General features: G+C 31.2%; 1 protein-coding gene across 2 annotated transcripts in view; it reads right to left on the bottom strand.

Moving 5' to 3' along the window:
• The window catches only part of LOC129962701 (collagen alpha-3(IX) chain-like), a 167,479-nt gene that overhangs the window by 90,902 nt on the left and 54,225 nt on the right, over window positions 1-22,352 (bottom strand). For both annotated transcript variants that reach the window (XM_056076633.1, XM_056076634.1), the window contains exons 4-5: window positions 17,562-17,697; window positions 1,393-1,609 (exon numbers count right to left, since the gene is read on the bottom strand). In XM_056076633.1, the coding sequence (XP_055932608.1) occupies window positions 1,393-1,609; window positions 17,562-17,697 (353 nt within the window). The remainder of the gene's footprint in view (window positions 1-1,392; window positions 1,610-17,561; window positions 17,698-22,352) is intronic.

The following is a 22,352-nucleotide window of genomic DNA, read 5'->3' as shown; positions in this document are numbered from 1 at the left end:
CTTCTTTCTCCAATACTGAAAGCAAGATGTTCTTTATTTAGGTTACATGATATTCAAATAAAGTATCCGGAAGTAAAAGGGGCATATCTAATTATGTCCTAGATGATCTTTCATTTAATTAAACATGAAGATTCTCTAAATAATTGGATTCCTTTCATTAGGCTTCAACATCGCGAGCCTCTAATAATTTCAGTGTCCATGTGCTAATATCAGTGATTCCATCATAACTGATATTATATATTTAATTTGAGACTTTAAATGAACTGACTAAACAAATTCCCTCGAATTCCTTCAAAAAGTTTTCCTACTGATAATTCTTTTAAATTCAAGAATCAATTATGTGTGTCCTAACGGAGCCGAATGATTATCTAATCCCTTTCATTGTTTCCTAAGAGATCAGTTGCCTTTTTACCCCTTTATACTCACCCCAGTTGTTGTTATCGCTGTTGCTGCTTTTTAACATTTCGGCACTTTAAAATCACAACTGTTGTTAGCGATTAATGACAGTTAAATACCCATTTACACGAATTGGTACTTCCAAGCATATGGATTTTTTTTAAATGAAGGATTGTTTATTGGAAAGCCACTGAGAACGTCTTTCTTCCGACTATCTCGTACACTTAGACATGCTGGCATCTTCGTTTGAGTTCTCTTTGTGAAAGGCAGATCCCCAGAATGGATGGCGGGAACCAGGCGGGGAGGACGGAGTAAACCCTCTAAGGCAACATCTTCAAGCTTAAATTATCCTCCTCCCTTCCAACCCAAACCCTACACGTTATAGCTCAATATGCCGCTTTGCATTTGTAATAATAATGAAGAAAACCGAATGTGTGCTTTGAACGTCTTCCTCTCCCCAGACGGGGATCAAATTTGAACACAAACAGGCCTCACACCCATTTCATTTACTCAGCTCTTTCTTAAACACACGCGGATGCGGAGACAGACAGATGTTCAAACACATGGTCTAAGAGTTTACGCGAAATCGCATATCTAAAATAAAAATTAAACTTCATTCATAATATTCAAATTAAATTCCATTCATTTGCATTTTTGAACTTCGGTATTCGCATTCTCGCGGACGAACGGTTATTCCTTGGGCTCATTTCATCCAAAATTTGATTTAAAGAAATCATTATGCTGCAAGTCGTGCATACGAAATTCCAACACACTAACATGATGATTTTTTAGCTATCTTATTCACAGAGAGACATAATTCTAAAAATGCGTTTTATGAACTTCGATTAAATATGAAATGATATTATCGATATGTGGGCACCTGCAATCTTCAATTTATTAATGTCGTGACAAAATTATTAATAAAACAATGTTATGAATCGCTAAAATAGAATAGAGATAAATGGACAGGCTAGAGCATTCCGGAATGCTTCGTACCTCGACATCTCCGAATCTTATCGTCTGCAGCTTTCCTTCAAAATCCAGCGCGTAGAACTCCAGCATCTGTTTCCTCGGATAAAGTGTTATGCCGAATTGGGGCTTCCCCAGGATGTCGTTAATTCTGATGAGGAACCAGGGGTCTTTCCGACCATTCTTCTTCCGGAAGGTTGCCACGAAGGAGAACTCCTCAGGTAAGCCGATGGGAAATATCGACCTGAAACAGCAAGAATCGACAGGTGAGCCCAATGATGCTCGTCTACGCACCACTGCGTGCAGGTATTAATGAAAATTATTTCACTATCCCATTTACTCCATGCATCGAAAAACCTCGCGATCCTCAAATTCATTTTGCTGTGAGCAGTTTATTGCGAGTTTGATGTTTAGAATATAATTTTGGTAGGAGACTAGTTATCCTATCTTTCTCTTTTTTTTTTTTTAATCTTGTATGTTTCTTGTTTATAAAGAAGAAAAGTGGGTTTTTAACGATGAAAAAATTTCCGAGGCGAAGTTAAATGTCATTACATTTATGACAAATTCAATTATATAGGAGATGGCATATGTTTTAGATGAATGGTCATTTCTTTCATTGAGTTATCGAATGATCGCTATCCTCAAACTGCAAAATAAATTGTACCTTGAAACAGTCGATTTGTTTTAGAAAAGTATCTTTCCCTTATATCCATTTTTAATACATATTATAAATATCATCCTGTTATATCATTTGCCATCGAATGATACTTCCATTTTCCCGAAATGTCAAAAACCGTTCGCAGCAAAGTTTGATGAATCTTAATGTGAGAGCTGAACTCATTGAGATCATCTATACGACTGCTTTAATGCGATATCATTCAAATGTTTTGATAGATTTGACGCAGGAATTTCGATCTCGCAGTGATGATATAAAATCATAAATATGTTTTAAAGACAAAAGTGTAGAAGGGTATTTCCAACAGATGTCATTTTTATTATTCTTTTTTTTTTTTTTTTTACTTATTCTACAATTTCAGCACAATAGCGAATAATTTATAAAAGGGAAGTTATCTGATAAGAATATCTCTTTTATGCGGCGCATCGGAGGAAAAGGTAGCTAGAAAAAGGTCATTATTTATGATGAGGCTTAGGACCACCACTGAAGAGGAAGATAGTACTAAAAACACAACAACAATAGTACTGTTGAAAGCACATCAAAAGTTATTGTTCTCAAATGAAACAGAGAATTGGACGATTTCAGACCCTTCAACCGCTCTTTTTCTTCTTCGTCATGTTTATTCATAACTCTTTTGAATATATCAGGACTAGCCATTTTGATATGAAATGAAATAGAGTCATTCTTCCTGTCGGTAATATTCGCATTTTATTCTCAGCGAATATCCGTATTATTAATGACTGCAGTAAAACTAAACAGTAAAAGTCAAGATCCGATATTTCAGTTTTTCTGAAAACTGTTTGTGTCTTTCTTAAGAAACAGAATATAAAAAGCAGCACCCTGTTGAATGCTCGGCTGATAACTGCATTACAAAATGGTTTTTGAATTTAAAATATTTCCTAAAGATCAAAATATAGATTTTATTATGATTTATTGATATTAATTCAAGAAAAATGTTTGGATCAGAACTCCCAAAATAGAGTTTTGGGCATTGCCACCATGGAATCTGGGGTGACATGAATATTAGGACAGTGGATGAAACGGAGTAGAAGATGATTGGCATGAACGAAGATTCTGGACACAACCAATCAGTCGATTCAGTCAAAAAACATTTACAATTCTTGTTGTTATGATAAAATTGTTGGAATTGCTTTGGCTGGTGGCTTGGTTTGCATATTTGTAGAATCCACTCTCAAAAGACTTCTCCGTCATTAATCAAATTAACTTTTCGGAATAACTTATTATATGCTACATATAATAAGTTACGATGATTGGATACGATGATCTCTTAGATCACAAATTCTTTTTATCAGGAACTACAATTTTTATAAGTTCGAACCTAAAATATGTTTCGTTCGGTACTGATTATTTTGTATTTTTAAAATGTGGCATAAACATCTTCTACAGTTGTAGCTAAGATTTCATAATTATTGTATTAATCTGTCATATAAAAAGCAAAAATTAACATAACTAGCAAAAATAAAAAATACTACTAGCAATATTCGTGCCAATTTCATTCGATCATTCAAAAAATTTTAAGAAGTTTTCATAACATAATAAGTCTATTTTACGCTAAGCAATTATATTTCATATAATTTAAAACCTACAAATTAAAGGAAAAAAGAAAGCAAAAATTCTGCTCCTCGAAGGTTTATGAAAACAGATAAAAAAGGCACAAAAAACAGTTTTAGGTGAATTCAAGAAGAAAGCAAATAAGTCTGAACCAGATCATATTTATCTGACATAAGATTAAGCAGTTTATAACAGAAATAACATTAGCATATTCACTTCTCATTCTCAAAAATTCAATTTGCTTAAGCAGTTTACTTAAATTTGATGCCCATAATATTTTACCTGGATAAGTTTGCATGTGAATTCCATTTTCGTTGTTGTACTTTTGTGATTGCTTTTATAAAGAACAGAATAGGTTATTATTTAAAAAAAATTCTCGAAGCGATCTAAATTAAAATATATTAGCGACCCATTCCCTTTAAGCACATTTCCTGGTGTCTACGAAATCTATTGAGAGTTTTCTAATATAATTCTATATAAATATTAGTACAGATGCGATTGAATTTCAAGCTAAATTTTATAAAACTGAACTCAAAATAAGCAATTAGAGTTATTAACAGGGAATCAATATTATTTCATCATAGGGTTTCAATGAATCAACGCTACCTCAGCAAGGTAATTTCATTTAGAAAATATCCTCAAAAGTGGAACATTTCAATGACTTTATGGAATGGACGTAAGTTGCAGACAGTCTTAATACTACTATTTAAGTCGAGTGAGAACAAAATTTTCACATGATATGAAATCAAATTAACAAGCTGTTTACTAATTAAGATTTTATTTTTTGTAAAATAGAAAATGTAACCCAGTATATTGAAAATAACGATAAATATATAGAAATATTATTATAAACAATGTAAAATTCCATGACATTGCTGCGCCACAAAAAAAAGAAGACAATATTAAAACAATTAAGCTTTACTTTGATCATTAGCATTAGAAGAAGTTGACTGACAATAATTATCTCTGATTAATATTAAATCATTTCACATAGAATACTGAAAGCTCATTGTTATTTAATAAGGTGAAATATAAAGCAATATCAGATTAAATTTAGCATTGTCTTTAGGCATCCCTGTAATATACTCTAAAGTTTAAGATATTGTTGAACTTCTCTTCTCTCTACTCTATAATTCTCTCTTTTTTTAAAGCAAGATTATTTTTCATCTTAAATTTTTAGAACCATTTTACAGATGACTGCTTTTGTTCATCAAGAATAGAATATTGTTGAAATTTTTATAACTAAGATTTAAACAGAATCAAATCATGCGACCATTATTTTTTTATTCATGTGACCATTTGTTTTATTTAAAGTTTAAAATAAATGACGAAAATAACGAGGACATGCTCTTCACTTCTATTCCACTTTGGTAACTGAATTGCCAGGTAAGGGCAAACTAAATCAAAGGATGTCACTGACAGATTCTCGATTCTGATATGCTAAAAAAATGTGACAAGTAAGAAATGTTTTTTTAAAAAACCAAATCAAAGTTTTACAGGAGTTGGAGACCCTCCAGACCAAAGAAGAACCAGAGAAAATGGGAGAACAAAAAACAGATGAAATAAACAAAGAATTTAGATGTAAAGGAAGAAGAAAAAGGACAGAAACTGAAGAAGAAGGAATAAGAGTGATAATGGATCGCCAGGAATATATTCTAAGCTCCCTCGATAGATCAACTCTTCTTTAAGATGGGTAAAAATAAATGGAAAAAACAGGTTGAATAGGTGAATCTATTCCTTTTTCTTCGAAATTTAGATATCTAATGATTACATTCTAGTCGTTTTCTTTACTCTTAGAGAACTGATTATAATGTAGATTTTTTTTTTTATTTCTGCAATAAAATAAATAGTCTTTTAAGCATTTCTTTGTAGTAGCGTAATTAAAGCTAGAGAATTAGAAAAAAAAAACTTGTCCTCTCAAAATATTACTTAATTATTATTTAAAGACTTTTCGTCTTCTAAAAACTTTTCTATTAATATAGAAAAGTTTTTAGAAGACGAAAAGAAATAGTTTTTAATAGCAGTCACTTTTAGAAAAGTGTCTGTTGTTGAAAACTATTATTAATACATGCATTTATATTGCTGTAATTAAATTAGTTAGAAATTTATTACTTTTTAAAAAAAAATAGAATACAATTTTAAAAAACATAAAACATGCTTTTGTGAAATTTCATAATTAGATATTATCTCTTAAAATTTTTTGACAAAATCTAAAACAGGTTACTTAACGTAAACAAAATATGATCTTGATTATTATATTTCTGAGAGACAAGTGATTACAGCCTCATTAAGTAGAATAGATATGAAAATTTAGATTATTAGATTTTATTTTTCCGTATTAAATTTTTTTGACAAAAATTCGAAAACCGGCTAAAACTGGGGTTTTTTTTGGAAATATCGAATTTGAAAACCGGTTTTTCAAAAAGTCGGTTTTTGTATAAACCCTACTCTTGACTATACTTGATTGCCATGTAGTGAATAATATCCGGAAATCGAATTTTAGTTTTACACGAACCGAACGAAATCAAAACTGGAAATGGGGCTGCGACACATCCAATTTCAAAACTCCTTACGTTTCTTATTTATCGAGGCTCACATGCTTGTGAAATGAAAGACGGTCATCCACTTAATGGTTTTGGTTCCATGCTTTATAGCTATCTACAGATGAGATATTAAATCTGGGCATTCAATTTTAATCATACAGTTCTCTTCGTTTGGTGTTAACTTATATTCGGGCAGACCTCTGAACGGTGTCGGCTCAAAATTTGATAGAAATCTACCCATTTAATGCGTGCCCATTTGAATGGTTCATCATGTTTTCGAGATATCATGTAAATCATGTTTCGAGAGATTTGAAACTTGGAGATTCGTCGAAACGTAGGATTCGATATTTTTTTTTTGTCATATTGCAATCCTTTTTTTCCTCGTCCTATTAGAGAAACTAAAATAAATGCAAGTACTAAGCATAATACAGCTATGATAGAGAGAGACAGACATTATTTATATCCATTTCATTATATAAAAGTCATTGGTCTCAGAATGTTGATTTAATTAAACCAGGTGAATCGAAACCTAAAACTTTAGCCAAGCTTTTATGTTCGTGGTTAAGGGTTCGAACGGACATTGATTTCATGCAGGATTTGTCATTCTCAGTGACGGGAGTTTTGTCATTGAGACCTGTTTCTATTCCTTTCACACCTACGCTGACTATATCTAATTTCTACAAAGCAAACATTTTCTGGGATTATTTCCTTTTTTTCTAAAAAACTAATCATTACACTATTATTGTTTGAAGTGAAATGAAAGCAATTGTTGGAGCCAGCATTCTCTTGAGAATACGATGTGAATGGCTAAAAGAAGAAAGTAAAAACGAATTTTCCTATCGATTCTGTGTAAGAAAGAAAAAGTTTCTAGATGAAAGAATTTTCGGGACTTCGAATGGTGGTGACAGCTCGAAGGAAATATGACAAATATCTTCATACTTCAAATATTTCAAACGTGAATATAATTACTATGTAAGCGTAAAGTAAATAAAAAAAATCTTCGGCAGGTTTTAGGATCTGTTACTGAAAGAGAAATAATCTTGCAAAAGAGACAGTTCTTTTGAAGAAATCAAAACAAACTTGTACGAGATTTAATTTTGTACTTCGTTTAGGGCAGATTTACGAAGGCGGAAGGACGAAGAAGAGGAAGTAAACAAAGAAGCTGAGGGAAATAAAATGAAACGGTAATGGATCTCTTGGAAGAGACGCCGAGACTCAGTTGTGCACCAAGAGCAGAAATGAATCGTAAAAGATTAAAAAGTGTCAACTAAATTCATTCTTTTTAAAATCATTTACTTAACTTGATGTATTTCATGTTTATAAAAACCGATTTTTCACTCATTGACTGATGTGAAATGTTTTTCAGAGTTTGCAAACTTACTCGCTCTCGCTAAAATGGCACAACTTTCTTCGGGGCTTAATGATTCGTCAATTCAATGAATGATGCTTCCATTTTTGTATGTGTCATCCATTATTGAATTTCACGTCATCTCTGAAGTTTAAATTTCATAATATTTATAAGAATATGAATTATAAATTCCAGTCTAAAACGTAGAAATGACGAAGAAAAAAAGTAAATGGATTATACTAACAAAAATAATTTTTGTTCAATTGACTCTTTGAAGATTCTCAGATTCCGAAATTGCATTCGGAATGTAAGCCTTACATTTTCAGATATGTTTAAATAAATTATTATTGATATTTTTCGTTATTCCTGCAAAATCATTTTTTATTATTTATGGACGAATACTTGAAAATGGAGCAAATAGTTTGACAATTTGTAAAAAATCTGAAAATTTTAATCACCTTCCTCAGAACAAAAAAGTTATTTATGGGTTATTGATCACATTCAGGCTAATTCCGTAGAAATGAGCGAAAGTTAATATTCGAAATCTCCGTTTGGGACTAAACTGTTTCCAGTAACTTGGACATTTTTAACATGGAAATATTTCTATGCTGATATATACTATCCTCAAATTATGCCATGCGTAATACAACATTTCAGGATCAAAAAAAAAATCATTCAAAATGTTTTACAGACTTGGCTGTTGGATTTAGAACTACTAAATGTTGTTTCTCGCATATTAAATTTTTACTAAAAAAAACATTTTTTTTTTAAATTTTTAACAAAAATTTCAATTATGCATTATAATTAATTTTAAAGTTTAGTTTCAATAGCATCACTGAATGTAACTGCAAAGTAAAACAAAAAATAGCACTTTTACATCGCTTTAAAATGCCAAAAAAAAAAAAAAAAAAAGTTTATCCGTGATTCTAATTTTACTTCTATGCAATTTTTTTTTCTAAAATAATAGCTTATTGAAAGTATTATATGCCAAAACGAATTTTTATCTTTATTTTAGTTACTAAACATATAATCAAACACATAAACATATAATCATACTAATCAAGTGCGTTGCAACAATACAACAAACTAACTGCTCTAGGAATATTTCAATGATAAGGAATATTTTGCTTCAAAATCGGTAGAAAGATGAATGCGGATGAATGAACGAAATATGTCCTTTTTATCTTTGAAATATCATTAGATTTCTTATGATTGTTTTCGAAGCCATTGCTTTATTTCTAACTAGCCGCCTTTCGCGACCAGCCGGTTCGCCAATCTTAATGCACGTTAAAATTTTAATAATTAAATATTTTATAGAACTCCCATTTTAATTGCTTCTTCATTAAAATATTTTGAAACTTCAAATTTTAATAGTCATATAATTCACTCATAATATTATAAAGGCCTTTAGCCATAACGTAATATGTATCTCTCTCATTTTCTATTAGCTCCCGTAGAATTTATGCTTTAAATTAAAGTGGAAATGATTAAACTGCAATAAATAAAATAATATTTTTTTTTTTTTTTTTTTTTTTTTTTTTTTTTTTTTTTTACTGAAACGAAGCATTTTTTTAAAAAATATGAGTACTTAAAACAGAGTCGCTGAGTATTTAAACCTTATGGCCACTAAAGAATATTTTTCTTAATTTATATAATATCTCAAGAAGTTTTTAAAAAAAATTTTCTCAGATTCACCATGAACAGATCGATTCATTAACAATGTTTAGTTTTAAATGCATCAAAATAAAAGAAAATATATAGAATCGTTTGAAATAATGTGTCGAAAACATATTAAGCCTTCAAAACAGTCAACTTCCATTGTCAACAATCAGAACACAATGCGCATGCGTGAATTTTTAACGCCAATTATGGTAACGCAAATGCGTGAATTCTCTACGCCAGTTGGAGTAACGCTATGCAGATTAGAAATTTTAATTTCCTTTATTCTGTTTTATTTTAATTCAAAAGTACTACAGAATGAATCTGAAGGATCGATTCATTAACAATGTTTAACTTTAAATACATCAAATTAAGAAAATAAACAGAATCCTTTGAAATAATTTGCCGAAAATTTCATAAGCCTATCCTCTTTAGCGTATGGGAAGAAAACTGAAGCCTTACTCATTTGGTGGTGGGGAAATAAATGAAAAGATTTTTATGGAGTGTTTTTAATTAATAATTAAAATTCTAATTAAAAATTCAAAAAAGAGACCTCAGATGCACATTTTCGACCTCCAAGGTATGCATGTGCCAAATTTGGTATTGTTTTCGCGTTATTGTTGTTATAAATAGTTGCACATTTTTAAAATAATATTAAAACAGCCGAACTCGCCATCAGCAGCATTAAGCTCCGATGATTCCGATTTTTATTAGTATTTAATTAGTACTAAATATCTTTCTTAGTATCATGCCAAAAATGTCTGACGTTCCTTTTTATTATGAATTTTTCATTGCGAATCAAAGTACTAGCCATTATGTGTAGGAGTTTTAGCTATTTTAAAAGAGGCAGAACAGATTTGCCCATTGGTTTGTACTGTTCCTTTATCGTATTCTTCCATCTGCTCTTTTCCTTGTTCCAGCAAATACCTCAATTTCTAAAAACGGCAATAAACCTTCGATTGCAAATTTTAAAAAATACAATTAAAAAATTAAACAGAAGGGTTTATGAATTCAGCACAAAAGATTATTTTCTCAAACGTTTTCTAAAACTGCCATTTTCTGGATTCTGTCATCACTATTTTAAATTCCACCTAAAAAGGCAGCACAAAACTGAAATAACCTCACAATTTTTATAAAAGACTTTTACAATGCAATAATGAATTCTTGAATCATTTAGCATGTGACTCTTCCTTTGAATTTTGTTCGGAAATAATTATTTCTTAAAACGCGCTACTTATTTATATATGCGCAAGCAAATTTAATTTTAAAATGCGCAGTTGTTCTTATTTGAAGCTATGATATTTCTAAAGATCGTTTTCAAAAACTGATGCTTCATTCATTTAAAATCATTTCTCTTTGAAATATTCCCAGAGTTCTTTAAAATTAATATTAACTCCAGTGATTTTAAATGTTTGAAAATTCAAGTAAAAGTAACACTTGAATACCCAGGTGAGCAGTTATAGTGTCTGATTTTACAAAAACTACATTCCCAACCTAATAAAATATTCTATCCTACAGAAATCCCATCAGTCCTTTACTTATACCACGATTCCAAACACTCAAATCTCGCCACAAGATCGAAAGAAGGGAGAAGGCTCAGCAGCAACTCATACAAATTAAACGAAAATCTTGTTAAAACAAAATCAAATAAAAACGCATGTCATCTCCATTTTTCAGGCTCGGAAAATTATTCAAAAAAAAAAAGGTTTTGATGAGATGGTTATTATTCCATCAGCGAAGAATAAGATATGAAATGGGTCCTTTCAAGGAAGAAATCGATTTCTCCTTGCCATTGCGGAAGAAATTCCGTTTCCCTAATAATGTTTCCTGTCGGCCGATTGAAATGCCTCATTCGTTTATTCTGATTAAGATAATATTTTTATTCGAATTCTTGGGCTCCCTCTTTATGGACGTATTTCCAAGAGACGAGGTTAAAGATGGTTATTACTTGGGAAGAATCAGATGTCTGGTCGCAGTTATTTTATTTCTGCTCGATGAGTCACTTTTTGAGATGCGTTCAAATTTCTTATTTATTATCCAGTTTGCTATATAATTAATACAATTATAAAAAAAATCATTGAAAATATCACGTTAACTTCACCTATAGTTATCATTCCTGAAAAATTGGAAAAAATATTACAAATTTTGTTCCCTGACTATGCTCTTAACCAGTATTATTTAAATTCAGTAGGCTGATCGTTCGAATTGTTCGGTTTATTGTTACAATTATTGCTGTTTTTCTCCAGTTGAAACGCTGCAGTAAGCCATTGTCGTTTAAGATTCCTCCTAGAAGAAACCTCTTTCCACATATTGGAGATGAGTGACAATTCTTTCTCTAACGCCACTTCTTCCTAGAAGTGTTTGATACTCTTGCTACTGAGGGGCATTATACCAAGTGGAGTTAAAATGAACTATTACGTAGAGGACCATTTCAAGTATCACAATGGAATATCAGCGGCTTCATAAACAGCATATTAAAAATCATCTTATTTTTTAATCTTGTTTAAATGCTGCACCAACATTTTGTTTCCCGCCTTCATGCTGTGTTAATAAGCCATTGCAACTATCACTCATCTTCGATAGAACTTTTCTGATCAGCATCTTCCTATAAAGTCTTCTTCTTTGTCTCAATAATCCATCCACATACGATGGGTAATTTTTTTACTTATGAGCGGTGACGAAAATCTCATGCATGATAAGAAAGAATCGGTGGCTTTATTTTTTCAGTGAATTAAAACAAGAAGAAGTCTCCCTGTCTAAAGAGGATATTTCTGTATTCCATTCTCTTTTAATTTAACCATTTATACAGATGGCCCATGTATCGATTTAGCCCAACCTCTTATCCGAACTACCACAACCGCACAATCATTTTACTTATGATTATGCCTTTCATTAGGATTTCATCAACTGAAAACACCTTAAGATATCTAATAATCGAAATTTTTACAAATAAGATTTGAGCGGAAATAGAAAACTCAAAAATAAAATGTGTACGCATAGAAATGGGTAATATAAAACGTAATAGTAATGTTTTGTTCATAATGTAAAATTGAAGAGAAATTGTATTACTTATTCTGATTTATTAGTTTGACGGTTGTCATCTGGATACAGTTTCATTTACGCACAAAAGTATCACAAAAACGCATAAATCCAAAATTAAGGATGAGTCAATCTCATGACTGAGCACTCAAGTCCTATCACTCATGGAATAGAAGTATGTATATGCCTCATTTTGAAAAAGGAAAATGAGTGTTAGAGATAAAGAAAGTGTGCTCATATCATGTATGTGAATGCGTAAGGGGTTGTTTATTGGAGCAAGAAGCAGAAATTGCTCTGTTGTGCCACATTCGCACCCTGGAGAAACAGACGATGTTTCATTAGAAGTCTTAAGAAGTTCCTATTTTTCTATGAAGGGCATTCATTCTCTTCGGAAGCATTCCTGAAAAATGGCATATTTCAATCTTTCATTATGCGTTTGTTTTATGCTGCTCTAAACAATTTTTCATTTCTGGTAAAGATTTTTAATTTACTCGCTTCATTCTTTCTCTCACTATCCTATTTTAAAGTAAATGAATGTGTCAAAAGAAAAGTTCAGAAAAATTTCATTAAGTCTTTTCTCTTTAAAATATTTTATGAATGGAAATATGTTATTTTTATTATAGTCTATCACATACGATACAATTTTGAATAAATAGGATTAAAATGAAATTTTTGTAAAAATTTCATTGTTTTAATTGGCATGTGCGTTAATTATATATTCTGCTTTTATATTTCACAGAAATAACGTAATTACGTTTTTCAAGATACGGAAAAGAGCTGATGCAGAACATAACGAAATCTAGATAATCAGTTCCTCAAATTGCTTTTTGATTTGAAAACTATTAATCGTTGATTTAAAATAGCCTAATGCATTTTTTTTTTGGATAAATTGAAAAAGGGATCGATTAGAACCAGTTTGCGTAGCCTCACAATAGTTCGGCGGCAGCAGTTCGCTTCCAATAAACTTTCAGAACCCGAAACGCTAATTAATTCCTTTTTAAGCAAAGATCTCAGTAATAAAAAGCAGTTAGAAATATATAAGAAAATCACATGTTTGAGTATGATTTTCGTTAAACGTATGATAATCTGACAAAATTTATTTCGGTTATCATAAAAGCTGAAATAAATGTTCTAAATTTTTTTTCCCTACTTCCATAGAGTTATTTTTTGTGCATGTGTTTTGTTAATGCTTTGGCATCATTCTGAGCATTATGGATGAAGCATTATGGGTCCATGATTACGTTCAAAATACACCTTTGTAGCTATATAACATAATATTAGTTTAACTGATTAACTTTTTTCATCTTATGTCTATTTGTTGAAAATAAATGGAATTATCTTCTCTTATTTACATTTATTGAAAATAATGACAAAACTTTCAGTCATAAGAAATAAAATTTGATCTAAATTTCTAAGTTTGAAAATTGAACAGTATTATCAAAAAATAAGACAAAAAAAGCCTTAAAAATATCTGTTCTTTCTTCAAATTATTGACAATGCTTGATGCCCAGAATGCTGGCTTTATTTCTTACATTTCTTTTGCAGAAAAGAAACTACTGTATAGATTGCCAAAAGAAATCGGAAAAGATTTCATTTTTTAAAATGTAATATTGACTTGCAGATGGAATTTTTACTTTCCTAGATGACATGAAATGCAAAGTAAACATTCACGTAAGATAACAAATACTTTTTCTGGAATAAAACGAAAATAAACGATGTTAAAAGAAATGCATTTAGCTTAAGAAGCTGTCAGATTTAAATATTAAACCTGCAGTCTCAATAATTTAGCGTTTCATCGCAATCTTGAAGATGTTCCAGTCTTTTAGAAGAAGAATTCTACTTCTCAATTCATTCAGTGAAAGAAATTGAATTCGCTGCGAAACAGATTCGGATTTAATAAATCATAAGTACAAAGGATAACTTCCCGAATGAAAAACGAAATTATTTCGAATTCTGTGTCGTTTTGTATTTCTTTTGCATTCGATCGTTCCTTTAAATTTCGATTTTTATTTCATTCAAGCATTTTACTTTAAATGAGATTAACGGCATTTTTACAGATTTTTCCTCACATTGCTTAAGAAAGAGAGGCAGATTAATGTATTCATTTCATTTGGGTTTCAAGTTTTAGTTTTATATAAATATTTAATGTAGGCATTTTATATTTTTCTTAAAAATAAACTGAAAGTGACAGCAATATATATAAAAAAAGAAAGTTTAAGTCTTTAGGGTTTGCTCTTTCTTCTAGACATAGAATTTAACAAAAGAAAGCTCATTACACTTTCTTTTACTAAATTCTAATAAAGAGAGAGTTAAATTATAATAAACAATCAAGAAAATTTTTTGCTGAATGAAAAGTTTGCTGAAATAGTGGGGTTTCTTTCTTTCTTCTATTTTTTTTTCTTTCTTTTTTCTATTGCAAAGAATAATCTTGATAAACTTAAATCCCCACTGCTCAGTGAAAATTATTAGACTTTTCATGCATACATTATTTAGAAAATCAGCAGCAGGAAATAAAAAAGCTTTTAAAATAGTTTTAGCTTAATTTACAGCTTTTCTTATAAAGAATACTTCATTTTTCTTTAAAATTTAAATTCATTTGCTTCTTAAACGAAATAATTAGCAAAAGAAAATGCTGTGTTAGTGAAAACCTCTTCTGTATTTCAGAAATGAGGTTCTTCTTTCGCAAAAGCTTTGTAATAATGTTCATAGGTTGGTATGCTGTTTGATACGCAAATTTAAAAAAAAATATATCATTGGAAATTTTACCAATCTTCCGAGTAGATGGAGCGCTAATGAGACAATTTTTAAAAGTATCCACAAGAGAAGCTGCGCTATTCATCATCCATTCATCAGCTCCTTTCCTCAGTATATTTAGAAGACGCCCTGTTTCCAGCAAACCTTGTGTTGATTCAAATATGGATATAGGGAGGTCTTCGACCGTTTGAGGTTTTTATAGATTTTTTTTGTCAAGTTCGAAACGATTTGTAATGCTTGTGAATTATTTAACTTTTTTCATTTGGAGATTATTATTCCTGAATGCGCAAGTGAAATAAATTCTCGACCTCCATTCAGGATTTACATCTTCTCTCAATGATCGTCGCATGTTCATGTCATCAAGAAAACAGCACAGTACGTATCACATAACAGCAATTTATCACAAAAAAAACGATCTCCTAATATATCATGTTAATCTATTAACTATATTAAAAAAGCAGCAGATTAAAAAAGCAGCAGCAGATTTAAAAAAAAGCAGATGTTTTTCCACACCTATGTAATTGAAAAATAAAACGATAAATTAGATCTTTCAATCGTATAATGATATTCTATGCCTTTAAATGAAAGAAAAGAATATTGCAAGACGATAGTTGTTTTTTTCAAATATGTTTAAAGTGCAAGGATAAATTTTTAATTCTCGGCAATTTATACAAATGGTTGACATTTGCTTAAAAACTTCAAAGCTTTTCAATAAACTTTGTTGCAAACATATATTAGTATATTGCTTTTATAATATTTGATACTTTAATATTATTTATTTTGCAATAAATATTGAATTGTTCTATAGCAATAAAATCCTTATATATGTTTGTTTCAGAATGCAACACTTTATTGTTTTTGTCTAAGGATTGAAAGGGATTTCGAAACGATAACATGGATGATTAGAAATCTACCTTTTCCTCCTAGCTTGCCGACAGGAATTGTTGTTATTAATGTAGCGCAAAGTCTCAGGAACTCGAGGAACTATCTACGGGACAAATATATTTTCTTCAGGTTGAATAATAGACTAAGAAATACAATGTCAAGTTTCTCCCATAACATAATGCTCTGTGTAGATGCCGAAGTCATCAAAGTGCCAATGTATCACCTGCAGTTTAATATATGGTGGCAGCTTAGGTAATGGGCCAAATTATTTCAGTTATTTTCTTGGACAAGCACAATGTTCCATACAAATTCTGCAAATGATTTTTCAAATAAAACTAGCATTCTTTATCAGCTCAGAGTTTAATATCATACATTTTCTTTCGTATTTCTTCCCCCAAACCATGGTTTCCAAAGGTATACTAGTCCTGTTCCTTTTTTACATCTTCTCTCAAAGTGGAAGAAGTCGGAGTCCTAATACATTTAGAGTAACGATATATTTAGAACAAAAAAAAAGCCAGAGCTGGACTTGCTACGCATATGTGTTCGCATGGCACGTGCGCCTTAAAAGTATGTACTGAACAATTCCTTGTCAAATACAATATGAAAACGGCATAACCATTTATTATATAAAAAAATAAACAGAAATCCCCTAAATTTTTATGAAAAGCCCATTTTATGATGATTTTATATCACATGTGAATATCAAACTTTTCCGAATTCCTTGGTCATTATATCTTTGCAATTTCAAACTTTCATTATATTTTAAATCCATAAACTAAAATGTGTGAATTACAAGAAAGAGGGCATTTTGTTCTCGTAAATGGAAGCTCGAACTATGTGGATAAAGTAGTTTTAGCTGAATAATTAATTCTATCGTTTTTTTCGTTTCTCCAATCTATTTGCAGATACATTTTTACTTTGAGTTACCATGTTCTTAAAGTTATACATCTGAATGATGGGGATTAGACGTCTTTATGAAAGGCACTAAAAATATAATTATTAACATCTTTTCTCTCTTTATATTTCTCCCTGTATATTTCTGTCTTTATATTAATATCTTTATAGTATATCTTTTCTCTCTTTATATTTAGCAAATCATCTGAGACCAGAAGCCCTAGAGCAGCATTTGCCGTTGTAGAGTTTGGCTGCCCGAGGGGCTGAAACCCACCTTAATTTAAATATAGCATTTAGTGTGAAAGTAAATATCAATCCTATATAAATGCATTGAATTTAGAAAGAAAATGATCAAAATTCTTCAACTATTGCATAGTTTAGATGAAATTACGAAAACAGTTGTCCTTAAAAATTAAAAAAAAGGAACGATTTTCGATATTAAATTAAATAGTACATTTAAACAAAATAAATGGAATGAGAAATACAACCATGAGAAGCTACTAAATAAAATAAAACCAGCCGTCTTCATCAAAATAATGATGAAATTATTTGTTTAATATTCAGTTTGTTTAAGCGTATGAGAGTTATTAAACTATACTTATTTAATATTTGAATTCTTTCTCAATCCTAGCATCTGATAATAATGCAATGACGCTGAGTTTTTATTTGTTTTTGTTTAAACCTATAAACAAAAACCTAAAAACACTTTTTTTTGTTTAAACCTATAATATATGGTATGTGATAAACATATATATATTTATTTAATTTACCCCAAATATCCTCGTGTATTCGTACTGCCATAAAATGAAATGAAAAGTTTTCTCACCTTGTTGGCAATGTGAGATCTGCCCGCTTTGATAATCTGTACGCCGTCTGCATCCTGTTCGAGCCTTTCACTTTCTTGACGCCGGGAAAATCGAATTCGAAATCATCCAATCTGAATTTTCGGATGAAATCGAAACCTTCAAAAGAAAATTATTATTTTTTTTTGTTTGTTATTTGGAAACGCTTCACAACTAAAAATGCATTTCAGCTTTTCAAATAAAATAAAATCGTGTATTATTTAATATTTTGACAAGATAGATTAAAACAAACAGATTAATTAGAATTCAAGTTCTTCTACTACGATCTATGAGGAGAAAAGAATTAGATTTTCGAAACTCGTGATGAGCATGTGAAAATAAATCATCATCCATAATGGCAATTTAAATTGCAATAGTTCAACTTTTTAGAAATGATAAAATATTTAGAAATTTTACAGCTTAATAAAAAAAATATGATTTTCAAAATTCTAATAAGCAAAAGAAGAGAAAGGAAGCAGTTACATATCAGTAAAAAGTTCGACCTTTATCCTTCATTGTGTTATGATTCTTCAAAGTTTTATATAAATTTTTAAAAAGTATTAAATGCTTTAAAGCATTTGTTTTGTTTATTGTAGCATTACAGAAAAATATGTACTGAATAGCACCTAGAAATATTTTTTGTCGTTTTAAGTAATGTCTGCATAAAAGACATTACTTAAGTTACATGTCGAGGGAAAGTCGAATCAACTTACTAGAAATAATGTCACCTATTCAGGACTTAAATTTTTATCTAAATTTGCAAAGTAGAGATTGTACCTGTACTTTAAATCAGATTGAAAAGAAATTTAAATGAACGATTTGAATTTTATGGGAAATGTGATGATTTATAATAGAATTCAAATCTTACTATAGAGTTAAATGTCAAATCAAATATTAATAAATTTTTATCTTAGAGTTCTCAGTATTATTTTTCTTTGTATGCATTCAATAATTGACATTTAGATGTTTAAGGGAATTTTTTTATTCTATACCATTTAGAATCCACAATCCAAATGGCCCATTACTGTAAAGATTCAAATCAACCTCCGGTAAAAAAGGAGCGATTCTGGAGATTAAAACTGAAAAGGCGGAGAAGAAGCCGAACCGCTCAAGAGGGGTGGAAGTACGGATTGTATTCAGAGACTCTTAGAGAGTTGAGTTTTGCTTTTGGATCGGAAGCGAAATGTAAAGCAGAAAAACTTTAAAATTTTGTATCATTGGTTTATTAATTTTTTCTTGTGCCATTATTTTGTCTTTTGCCGCTGTAACTGAAATGCAAAAAAGTAGCAGCTAATATAGTTTTTTTTTTTGGGGGGGGGAGGGGGTCGTTTTAAAGATACAACAAATATTTTGAAATGCAGCTATTATGAAACAGTCGCCAACTCGAATAAACACTCCTTGAAAGCCTTTATAGGCACAGTCGTCGTGATTCTAACACGTGAAAGCTCAATTTTAATTTTTTAAATGTATGCTCCTACATTTTAAATATTTATTTCAATTATCTAGACAAAATTATTTTGAAGTAAAAGTCGTTATGATTTCTCGGCAAGAGATGAAAACACTCAGTGTTTAATTATTTACCAAAACAGTTTTGGTTGTTACTAAATCGAAAAAAGTTTATTTTATTAATATTTTGAATAAATATTTTATTTCAGGTTATTGAAATGCAATTGTTTTTTGTAGATATGTATGTATTATGTTGCAGTCGAGCAAATTTGATCTCTCACCAGGAGAAAATAATAAACACGTCAGGGATTAATACTTTGACAAATACAATATTTTCTGCGATAAAAATATAGTAATAAGTAAGTCAGTGTTTAACTATTATCTCATGTTTTAACGAGTGAGATCCTAGTTTAATGGGTCTTCACCTCACCAAGAATGTCACCAATGCCAAGCCGCTCATCTAGATAGCTGACCAAATAAACACAACTGTGAAACAGTTATCCACTTTTGTTTTTGATTAAAACTATGAGCTTTATTGATCGCGATTGTTTTATCTAAGATCACTTCTTTTTTTAACTTCAATTAGTCACTAATATTGAATGCTATTTGAATTTTGAAATGAAGTATATTTTGGAAATCGGCTGCTCCGGTCTATGCTTTAAACAATAAAATAAGTGCACTTGGTCGGCATCTGAAGAAAGAACTGAGGGTATTTCTTTAAGTTTAAAAAGTATCCTATAGTTCTGCTAGCAGCGGGAAAGAAAACGCAATAACTTTGCTAGCTCATTCTGAAGAAAATAGAAAAAGTCCCCGGAGGGAATGCACCCGTTCCTATAGTAGTTTCGTTACTGGAGACTGGTATCTTTCTTAAGAAGTATTTATAAGAAATAAATAGATATTACCGGTTCAGTTAATTCTTCCTTTTAACAAACAACGATATAGGATTCCTTGGTAAAAAATGGCTAAACTTATCAGTGATGCAAACGATGTGCTGTCGGCGAGATATATATACTGAAGAGCCAGAAAATTTGTACCAATGTAATATCATGCAGAGCAGAAATTCAGCAACACAGCGTGACAGGATTCCAATTATTTGTGAAGATATTGTGGAGACAATTCACACCATGATTGCTGCAGGGCAGTCCACAAAGCCATGGGAGTGCGAAGTAGTGGATATCTCCTAAAGGCAGCACGTTGCAAAGCATCCCAGATATTATCGATAATGTTCATGTCAGGGGAATTTGGTGGATAAGAGAGGGATTGAAATTCAGTACTGTGTTCTTCGAACCACTCGGTAGCTATTGTGGCCCTTTGGTGTTACCGCATTATCTTGTTGGAATTGTCCACTTGGCAAATGGATGCAGGTGATCAGAAAGGATGTTAACTTACCGCTTCCCTGTCATGGCTATTTCTAAACGTATCAACGGTCCCATTCCGTGTCAACTGCACGTGCTCTATAAAATCACAGAGCCTCCACCAGCTTGAGCAATTCCCTGTAGTCATGAGAGATCCATGGATTCATGGGCTTTCTCCACACACATACAAGGCCATCCGCCTGATACAATTGGAAACATGACTCGTCAGAACAGACAACGTTTTTCCATTAAGAGTCCAACGACAGTATTGGCGAGCCCAGCCGAGGCGCAGAGCTTTGTGTCGCTGATTCAACAACAGCACACTAGTTAGTCTGTGGCTGTGAAAGCCCATATAAATTAGAATACGTTACATAGAAAATAGGTTGACACTTGTTGTTGGCCCTATCTTCAAATCCGTAGCAATTTGAGGAAGTGTTGAACGTCTATCTCGTGTAGCGATGCTTTTCAGCCATCGATGATCCCGCTATGTCAAGGTCTTTTTCCGGCCGCACCGCTGTCAGATATTTGAAGTTTTACCGGAAAGCTGATATTCACCGTACACCCTTTAAATGAACATGCGCGAAAATTCAAATTTCATCGCTACTTCAGAAATGTTATGTCCCATGTGTCGTGCAGCAGCGATTAGTCTCCGTTGAAAGTCATTTAAATCTTGATAACCTGCCATTATAGCATGCGATGGCAATTATAGCATGCATAGCCACATCACTTGCCATGGAACTTTTAAGTCTCGTCGGCCTGATTTTTTAAAAAAGAGTATGAATGTTTCTGTGGGAAAACAGTGCGTACGATTTTGCATATTATCAAAGAGTGTGAACTTACGAAAAGTCAACAGTGACATTCTGATTGGATGGAAATGGAATTGAAAACCTTGTTGAAATTCCAATTTGTAAGGAACTCCTCACCCTGATTGTTGACTAAAAGACTGGACGTTGATTTGTCATTAATAACTGCAGATTTAATTATGCTTTTCTTATTCTCTTATTCAGTACTATTTATATTTTGATTTCTGCTTGGGCGGGATTTTGATATTGCATACAATAAAACTACCTGCCAAATTTCATATATTTAGTGCATTAATATTTTGAGTCATTATGTTCAATCTACACGGACAGACATTTATATAGATATACTTTTGACGTACTTTGTTGAAATCCTTGTATACAGTTAGAGTTTGAATGTGGAATTGTCCTACTGAATTTCATTTGCTATCATTCCTTTCGCTATCGGTTTTACAGACAGACAAACATAAATCCAAAAATGATATTCCTCAGAAACTAAACTGGAGAGATTCATCGAAATCTCGAAATCTCGAGAATTTTTTAGAGTTATTTTACTTTCTTCATACATAAGTAAAAAGAGAAAAAACTCAAAATTTTCTTTTGACACTCCAAGGGAAAAAAAAAATCTTGCAACAGTCATGTCAAAAGAAATTTCTATCAGCGGAAATCTTTGAAATAAGTGTTAAAGGAAAGAAAGAAGAAAGTAAAACGAAAAACAAAAGTGAAGCGACGAACGTCAGAATCAGTTCAAGACGGAAAACGAAAGCCATGAAAGATGGATGATGACCACGGGGCAGCGCAGAAGGAAGAAGAAACTAGCGAGATTAATATAAGGATAAAAAGTTAGAAACAACAAAAAAGGTGCAATACAATAATAGAACAAAAAAATATACAATGGTTAGAGTTATTGATTGTGATTGGAATGGCGTTGATGCGCAATAATATGTCGGGAATTTCTGGAAGAATCATCGGTATTATTGAATATTGGATAAATATGTAAGAATGCCCAGGAATCCAAAGTGAACTTTTAATGAATGCATAGGATTAACTGTATAGCTTCTATCAGCCATTTAAAAAAATGTAAACATTCTAGAAGAAAAAAAAAGGAATAAATTGCAAAGTAATATAGCGAATTAAAAATGATCGAATAAGTGAGACTAATTAATAAATATTT

The sequence above is a fragment of the Argiope bruennichi genome, chromosome 3 (assembly GCF_947563725.1).
Source record: "Argiope bruennichi chromosome 3, qqArgBrue1.1, whole genome shotgun sequence".
Taxonomy (NCBI): domain Eukaryota; kingdom Metazoa; phylum Arthropoda; class Arachnida; order Araneae; family Araneidae; genus Argiope; species Argiope bruennichi.
This window is presented reverse-complemented; position numbering and strand designations above follow the sequence as displayed.